General features: G+C 32.2%; 1 protein-coding gene across 1 annotated transcript; it reads left to right on the top strand.

Annotated features, from left to right (window-relative positions):
- Positions 1-441: 441 nt before the first annotated feature.
- HELRODRAFT_182111 (hypothetical protein) lies at positions 442-2,218 on the top strand (the record flags this gene model as incomplete). Its single annotated transcript, XM_009032411.1, has 3 exons — positions 442-742; positions 1,339-1,406; positions 2,087-2,218. 3 exons carry the CDS (start codon positions 442-444, stop codon positions 2,216-2,218), a joined length of 501 nt encoding a protein of 166 aa, XP_009030659.1.
- Positions 2,219-9,241: the final 7,023 nt, after the last annotated feature.

Raw genomic sequence — 9,241 nt, 5'->3', positions numbered from 1 at the left:
TGATTCACGTTATAAGCGTTTGCAACATTAGCAGTTTACAATAATATGTTTGAAAACAATCTGTCATTCGTTTCGTTAGCCACCGTGATATTTCTTCGGACATCCCTACTTTTCTGTCTTTAATATCGTATCGTTGTTTTGTTGTTGAAAGCGCGTTTTTATTTTTTTAAAAAGTATTGTGGTCAAATAATTAAAACGTTATTTAGTTGTCTGTTTTTTTTCTTTTATTTCAAGTACCTAAGTGGTAAACATTTTTATTTACTTTTGATATAAATTCATTAAATGAATTTTATTTTAATTAATTACAAATGGCTTTTATAATTAATTGAATTGTTTCAATACTAAAATTCAAACTTGGCAGATAGATGCTATTAAAACGTAATTATATTTTAATAATTAATTAATTAATATAATAAAAACGACTTCTTTCATAGTACAAACATGAAAAGACATCAAAGTGGAGCGGAAAAAAGGAAAAAAATCCAGGAATTTGTTGAAAGTCAGAAAAATGCATTTCATAAATATTTGTTAGTAAATAGCGATATCGAGTTACCTGTGCCATCAACATCTTCTTTTGAACCTTGTCACAGACCAATACGTGTTGAAAAAAGGGAAGAAGAAGGAGGAAGTGAACATCAGGTTGATGAAAAAAATAGTGAGATAACAGAAGACAGAGAAAATCCAGATAAATTGTATAATAAGAAAAATGAAGAAATTAATGATATAGCCTTATGGCCAGCCAGTTTGTCTGATTCATTTATTGACTATATTTTAAAAAATAAACCAGAAAATATATGAAATATAGAAAACTTAAAATCGGTGTTTAAAGAAAAAGATGATGTTTACTACAGCAGAGGGCTCTCTAATGATCATTTTTATAGAAAAAAACAAACGGAGATTTGGAAAAAAGAACATGGCTGGTATTTTCCGAAACTAGCAAGTGCGTTTATTGTTACCCTTGCAAACTTTTTTCCAAGAAAAAAGTCCAAATTAATAACTGGCTTTGAAAATTGGAGATCAATAACATTTGTTTTATCAGACCATGAAATTTTAAAAGAACACGCGTCATCTATGTGCACTTTGTACAAGAGATCAACTGCTTTGAGCAGAATTGATGCTCAGCTTTTGCAGGAAAGAGAAAAAGAAGAGTATTATTGGAGAGAAGTTTTAAAAAGTATTGTTTCAACAATACAGTTATTAAGCCGCTTAGGATTAGGATTTCGCGGTCATGATGAAAATAAAAATTCCAATAGAAAAGGAAATTATTTGACCTGTTTGGAATATTTAAATGAATATGATGAATTTTTAAAATTACATTTCCAAAATATGCAAACCAAGGACGGGGTCATGCAAGTTATTTATCTTATCATATTTGTGACGAATTTGTAGGCCTCGTTGGCAATCAAGTAAGGGCTGAAATAATTGAAGAAATTAAATCGGCAACTTATTACAGTATAATTATTGACTCCACTCTTGATATTGCTCATGTTGACCAACTTACTTTTGTGATAAGATATGTTTCATTTTCTGGTAAGATAAAGGAACGATTTTTAGGGTTCGTTCCTAAAGATAAGCACAACTCTTTATACTTGGAAAAAGAAGTTTTAGAAACTTTTATGAAATTTGGCCTAGATATTAAAAACTGTCGAGGTCAATCTTTTGACAACGCTTCGAACATGTCAGGAAAGTACTCAGGTTTACAAGCACGTATTAAAGAACATAGTCAGAGTGCGGTTTTTATTCCTTGTGCTAACCATTCATTGAATTTAGTTGGAAATTTTGCTGCTGATAGCTGTAAAACCGCTGTTCAATATTTCATGTTTGTGCAAAAGCTATTTACATTTTTTTCATCATCAACTCATCGCTGGAAAATGCTGAACAGCAAAATAGATGTTGATCAGTCTCTCTCGTTAAAAAGGGTATCAGATACAAGATGGTCAGCAAGAGCTGATGCTGTTTTAGCTTTAAAATGATTTCTTTTAATCTTCTTTTCGAATTACCTTATTGTCAAACATATTTTTTTGACTATTTGGAAATTTTGTATTTTTTTTTATATTTGTATTTGACCAAATTTTAATCTATGAAGCACATCACAAATAGCATGAAGTCTGAAATGGCGCTCGACAAAAATATTTGCAATGATTGTATCCCAGGAAGGGTGTTCACCATAGGAAAAAGACAAACCCGAAGCGCTAAGCACTGGAAGAGCCTTAAATGAACGCGGACACGTTCCATAATATATATATATATACATATATATGTGTGTGTGTGTGTGTATGTGTTGTGTTTGTAAATAAAAGGAATTTGAACATTTAATTTGAATAATTCAGTGTTTAATATTTTAAAAATTTCGCACTTAATATATTAATGTTTGTAACAAATCTGTCGACAAAATATATTCAAATTCGTTAAAAGTTTTTAGTACAAAAATGTATATCACCTACATAGTTATAAGTTGGAAATAGTTGAAAGTTAAAAAGCCTTTCCACGACACTCTAAGTTTGGGGGCCCCAAATTTTTTTTTTCTTAGGGCCCCCGCTTGACTTAATCCGCCACTGCAAATAAGACGTTTGAAAAACAAAATATCGACAATCAATACATTTTCTAAAAGACTTGAATTTATATCTATGATTGCTACTTTGTGAACAATGGGACGAAATTAACCTTTCACATTTTCAAGCGGTTGGTTGGCAATAATTCTCTTTTCCTCCAAAACAGTTTGCACTTCAATGTCAGATTTTTTTTTATCTAGTTCACTGCTTGCAAATTTTAAGAAATTTATGGCTGCTTGAAAAATTTAATCAAAATTTTGCATTAAAATTAACATTACCGCTGATCTCGGATGCTTATTGTTTAAATATATTTAAACTTCTTATAATGATTTTGTAGTTTCAGTTTGGCTATATTCAATAAAAATTTACCTAAAGCTGTCATATAATTAAATGTAATTTCTACTAAAACTAAAGTATAAAACTTTTTTGGCAGCCACCGGCCCACCGACAGTTTCCCGGTGTCCCGTTGACCCAGTCGAAGCCTCACTAGGGTACCGAGAGGGCTGGAGGGCGGACCGCCCATGGGTCTCTGATTAAAAAGGGGTTTCCGAAAAGCCGATATACACAAATTTTGAAATGAATTATTTCATTAATAAGCGTATAGATAGGATTTTGTGCTCTTATTTTTTTGTTTTTATATTTATTCATACCTAATATGTTTTAATATTATATGCTTAGTTACAAAAAATGTTGTTTTTAAATCCCGACCGAATGAATTTATTTCTATATTAGAAAATACCTTGAAGCAGAAATTTATGAAAGTTGTAAAAAAAGCAAAGTGTTATGGTATAATGTTTGACTCAATACTCGATTCCTCTCACCAAGATCAATTAAGCCTGACTATCAGATATGTTCATATCAAAAACAAAAAAGGTAGAGGTCAGGGAATTGATTTTAGAAATTTTTCCCTCTTGCCGGAAAGAAGACTAATGATATCACACACAAAATGTAGACATTGATGAAGAGGGTTTAGATATTAATCTGTCCAAGCCAGACAATGCTTCAATAATAGTGTTCATTTTGGAGTACAAGCCAGCATCCATCAAATTAATCAGAAGATTTTAATTTGTACTCAAGTCAATTATACTCAAAAATACCTGTATATAGAAAGAATTTGTTTAGATAAAACCATTGAAACATTAGATACTTTGATACTTTTTTGCAGTAGAGTCGCAAAATTATGTTTTATGGTTGAAAATTATTTGAAATTTTCGACATACATTTGTGAATAAATGGAAATACCTACAGAAAAATTGTGCTAAAAAGTCGAAGAAAACTTGTGTCTGGGAAAAAGGCTAAAGGTTCACCTTTAATATTGAAGCTAGAATTGAGAAATTATCCTTCACTTGGTAACTTTTATCAAGATCTTAATAAAAATAGAATCTATGCAAAATGTTTATGTAAAATTTGAAGTCATTCAATCATCACATCTTATTGTATTAGAGATAGAAGAACTTTCAGAGCTTATACCAAATGCCAAAAACACGCTTTATGAAATAGAAGAAAATGAGATTGGGCCAGAAATAAAACGTTTAAGACGCCATCTTCAAGCAGGAAGTTGAAAAAAAGAATTTTAAAGAATAGCCTGTTCAGAAAATGTTAGCTTAAATGATAAAAATATGCTAGTTCCTCTTGCGAAATAAACTTTTCGAAATTGAAGCAGATTAAAAGTTACCTTCGTTCGAAAACGAGTCAAGCAAGACTTTATGGCTTAGCAATCTTCAATTGAAAAGTGGCAAAAAATATCAACTTTGATTAAACAATGCAAATATTTTCTGAAGGAAAATCTCGTGAAAAACAGTTTTTATTTGTTATTCGTTGATAAGTTGAATGAATTCGTTGATTTGATGTCTATATTGATTTTTTTAAATGAAAAATTCTCTTTTTTGTGTCGGGTGATAAACCTATTTTTTTAAAATGAAATATGTATATTTGCGGAATATATATAAATATATATATACATTGCCGGATTAACGCAAGGGCAATCAGGGCCTCCTTTCAAAAGAGGGGCTTTCTCTAACAAACTTTAAACTTTTTACATAATTTTGACCACATCTTTAAATGTGATGATATTTGAACGAGTCAATTGCGAGATATATAAATATGCGACGACGAGCTGCGCTGATCAAACTCATAATTAGAATATATCGATTTTAAATGTTTTTAACTTTCCCTTCTCATTAACAATCAGACTGTTATAAAATTAGTTAAATAGTTTTCAACTTTTAATATCAATTTTTTTCAATAATTTATTCTAAATTGTTTGATTAATTTTATAAAACAAAATTTTATTTTATCACGTCTTAAAGTGTTTCAGACATTAAAAATAAAAGAATAATAAAAATGCAACGAAGAAGGTGATATTTTTGATGTATTAAAATAGTAATTGAACTCGGAAGTGGTTTGTGACGATCCCCAAACTTATGCGCTCAGCGCTTAATAGTTTAGAGCCACTGAGGCGATTAGAAAAACCAGTTTAGTTTAGTGGTAGTTAGAAGGTGACATTGAAAAGCGTGATGACAGTTTTGATATTTAATTTTGCCGTACTGTTTTAGTTAATATTCATTCGTTAATCAACTATTTAGTTAATATTCTGTTTGTTAAAATAAAACTTAATGAAAATACTGTTTGGCGTAATTTTAATTAATTAGAGCCTGAAAATAAGAAAGAATTCGTGACATTTTTTTTGGCGACCCTGACGAGACTATGAGACCTACGTGAGTTAGGAAAAACTGCGTAGAGTTTTAAAATAAAAATTAAAAATAATTAACAAAAACTGCGTATAGTTTTAAAATAAAAATTAAAAATAATTAACGAAAACTGCGTAGAGTTTTAATATAAAAATTAAAAATAATTAACGAAAATTGCGGCTGTTAAAGTAAAATTATCAAACTGTCATAAATTAAAATTAAATTAAAATTAAAAAAATAAAATAAATAAATTAAATTGTGGTGAATTAAAATAAAATTAAATAAAATAAAAAATAAAATTAATTAATTGTTGTGGAAACTGTCTGTCTGTGACCTTGTGTTCTCAACAGTAACAGTTTCGTGTCATCACTTCTTCATCGTCTTTGACAGCAACAGTGGCAGTTTCGTTCAGTATATAAACTCGCTCAGTATATAAACGCTGCTAAAGAGCTGGGACTAACTGGTGAAGAGGCCTCTAAATTCATCGATAAACATAAACATGAGGAAAGGGAGAGACAGCTAGAGGAAATGGAGCATGAAAGCCAGGAAAGAGAACGTGAAAGCCAGGAAAGGGAACGTGAAAGCCAGGAAAGGGAACGTGAAAGCCAGGAAAGGGAGAAACAATGAATGCACGACATTGAAATGGGCAGAATACAGCAACAAAAGAATGATAACGGTAATTGTTTTGATAAATTCTATCAATTGAGAAGGATGTTACCTTTTAATGAGGACACTGAGAGCATCGATTCATATCTTGCGAGATTTGAGGATTTGGCTCGTGCTTGTGAATTACCAGAACGTGAGTGGGCTAGAAGTCTGTCGGGTCATTTGAAGGATAGAGCCATCAACATATGTATCCAACTGAATGAACAAGAGAGAAACCAGTATTCAGCTGTGAAAGATGCTTTTCTGAGACAGTTTGGAGCAACCGAGGATGAATATAGAAAAAAATTCCTGCATAGTGTTCCTGACCACAAGGATGATCCATGTCTGTTTATAACAAATATGACAATGTACTTTGATAGATGGTTAGCTAAGGCTAACGTAAATAAAACGTATGAAGCAATAAGAAACCACATCATACTTGACACTGTGATCAGTGCATACAATGAACAAGTCCAGGTATTTGTGAAGGAACGCTGCCCGCGAACCGTAGAAGCGTTGACAACACTGATTCGTCAGTATAAAACAGCTCATCCAGATCAGATGTTATCCAAGCCAACTTCAGTGCAAACCGCATTCTTCGCAACAACAAAAACTACCAGTCAGAGAATGAAAACCAGTGTAGAACATAGAAGAGCAGATGGGAAATACAGTACGCAACAAAATTCCAATAAAAGTTCATACTGTAAGATTTGCAAGAAAAATAATCATCGCACTGACAATTGTTACTTCAGAGATTCCAAGAAAGCATCAACGCAGTATAAACCAACAAAGTTTTTTTGCAGAAATTCAACAAGGCGATGGTAAATTAACACTGATTTCAGCATTTGTTGATTAATAGAAATGTATTGCGCTGAGAGATACCGGTACAATCACTTTATTGATACATCAAGATTGTGTGAGGCCACAGTCATATACTGGAGAATACGGAAAAGTTAAAGACTTCAAAGGTGAGATTAGTACACATCCTATAGCAATAATCTATGTTGATAGTCCGTATTTGACAGGATGGCACAAAGCGTTAGTACTAGATCAACCCCTAGATGGCATCGATTTAATAATTGGGAATGTTGCAGATGTAAAAGAGTGTACAGAAGCGGATATTACACATTGGCAAAATCACCATGACATCAATAAATCCATGGCGATTACCAGATCACAGAGTAGGAAGGAAAAAGCTCTTGAAAAACTAGATCAGAACTATACGCAGCCACAACCCATCGCAGAACAAACTATGTTGGGTGTACATGATGAAGTTAAAATGAATAATAATAATGAAACAGAGAACAGTTGAGAGAAAAATGTTGACCATGTACATCATGAAGTAAAGATGAATGATAGTAACGACAATGAAACAGAGAACAATGTTGAGGGAAATTATAATGTTCCTGATGATGATGTCCTGGGTGATAGGAAGTCTCCAATAACCATTGAAGATATAAAACAAAATAAATCAAGTCCAGTGATGAATAATAGAAAAGAGGAGGAAGATGAGGAAAACCAAGAAGTCAAAATCATTAAAAATAATAATCACAACAACACAAATAATGGAAGCAAGGATGAAATCGAGATGAATAAAAATAACAACAACAATGATGAGATAAATAAAGATGGTAATGAAAATGGTAAAATTATGAATTATCAACCAGACGATATGGCAAATGAACAGTGGAAAGATTCTTCTTTGAGTAAATTGATTCAGAATCCAAGAAAGGATCCCAATGCTTCAATCATGAAACAAGAAAACGGGATTTATGTGAGAGAAGTTAATCTTAAGACCGGGCTAACAAAGCAGTTGATTGTGCCACAAAGATACAGAAACAAAATTTTGCAATTAGCCCATGACACGCCTTTTTCAGGACATATGGGTGTCAAAAGAACATTAAATAGGATTCTAAATGAATTCTGCTGGCCAAGCATCACCAAAGATGTTAAACAATATGTTAGAACATGCCATAATTGTCAAATTCATGGTCCAAAAGGTCCGTATATTCAGGCACCGATTCAAACAACATCGATTGCGGAATTACCGTTTCAGAGGATTGCAGTAGACATCATCGGACCTATGCCTGTATTGTCTAAAAGAGGACATAGATATATCCTTACAATGGTAGATTTATGTACTCGTCTCCCTGAAGCCATACTGTTGAAGCATATAACAACCAAAGATGTTGCCGATGCCTTGATAGTAGTATTTTCTAGAACGGGATACCCCGATACAATTTTGTCTGACCAAGGAACACAGTTCACTTCAAATGAGTTTCTACAGTTCTGCCAAACGTTGAATATTAAACAACACTTTACAACACCATACCACCCCCAAACGAATGGGATGTGTGAAAGGTTCCAAGGCACATTGAAGAGAATGTTGAATAAAATAGCGCAAGAGGATCCAGGTGACTGGGATAAAATGTTACCACCATTGCTATTTGCATATAGGAAGATACCGAATGAAACAACAGGGTTCTCGCCGTTTGAGATGGTTTATGGCGCGAATTGCCGAGGCCCATTGTCGTTATACAGAGATTTGTTGTCAAAACAAGACATCAAACCAGATGTTCAGACATCCTACGAATTGGTTGTCAAAACGCGTGAACGAGTTGTAAAAGTTTGTCAATTTGTCGTGAATGATTCAACAATAAATACACCAATAAAATTGAATCGAATAAATCAAAGAAGAAAGTCAACAAGATTGAAGGTGGGAGATGGTGCTACTACCCAAGGGCGGATCCAGGAAGTTTGACTGGGGGGGGGCGAAAATTTTTAAATAAATATTTTGTAATGTTGAATATATCCATTTTTGATTATAAATTTTAGAATGTAAATTAATTGAATAATATAATGTTTTATGTTTACTTTGATTTATTTATAATTTTTATTACAAATGATCAAAGGAAAATTATGAACGCACCCACGCGGCAAAATACACTTGAAAATTTTTTGAACGCTTCTTCCGTCTGATTTTCATTTTAAAAATTCAAATTTGAGTTGCGCTAGTAATAGTACTGTATAAGTATCATAATTCATAATCATATTTTCAGTTTTTTTTAGAAGATTAATTTAAATATATATGGATCGTTTTGTGAAGCGAACTAAAAGGGCACATCCACCAGGTTAGATCACCATACGATATGAATTTGTTCACTAGTAGCATAGAAATTGTTAAATAAGTGTTCAGAGTTAAGTTAAATTTAGTTTATTTTTTTAGAACTACATGAAGGCGATAGTTCCGATAATCATAATGAAAAAGTGATTGCTAAAAATGATGAATCATTTGAGCAAGTAGCTTTGCACGATAATGACGAAGATAACAAGATAAAGAATAATGAAAAAGTC

This window comes from Helobdella robusta (assembly GCF_000326865.2).
Source record: "Helobdella robusta unplaced genomic scaffold HELROscaffold_80, whole genome shotgun sequence".
Taxonomy (NCBI): domain Eukaryota; kingdom Metazoa; phylum Annelida; class Clitellata; order Rhynchobdellida; family Glossiphoniidae; genus Helobdella; species Helobdella robusta.
Note: the sequence above shows the minus strand (reverse complement) of the source record. Positions and strands in the feature narration are given on the sequence as shown.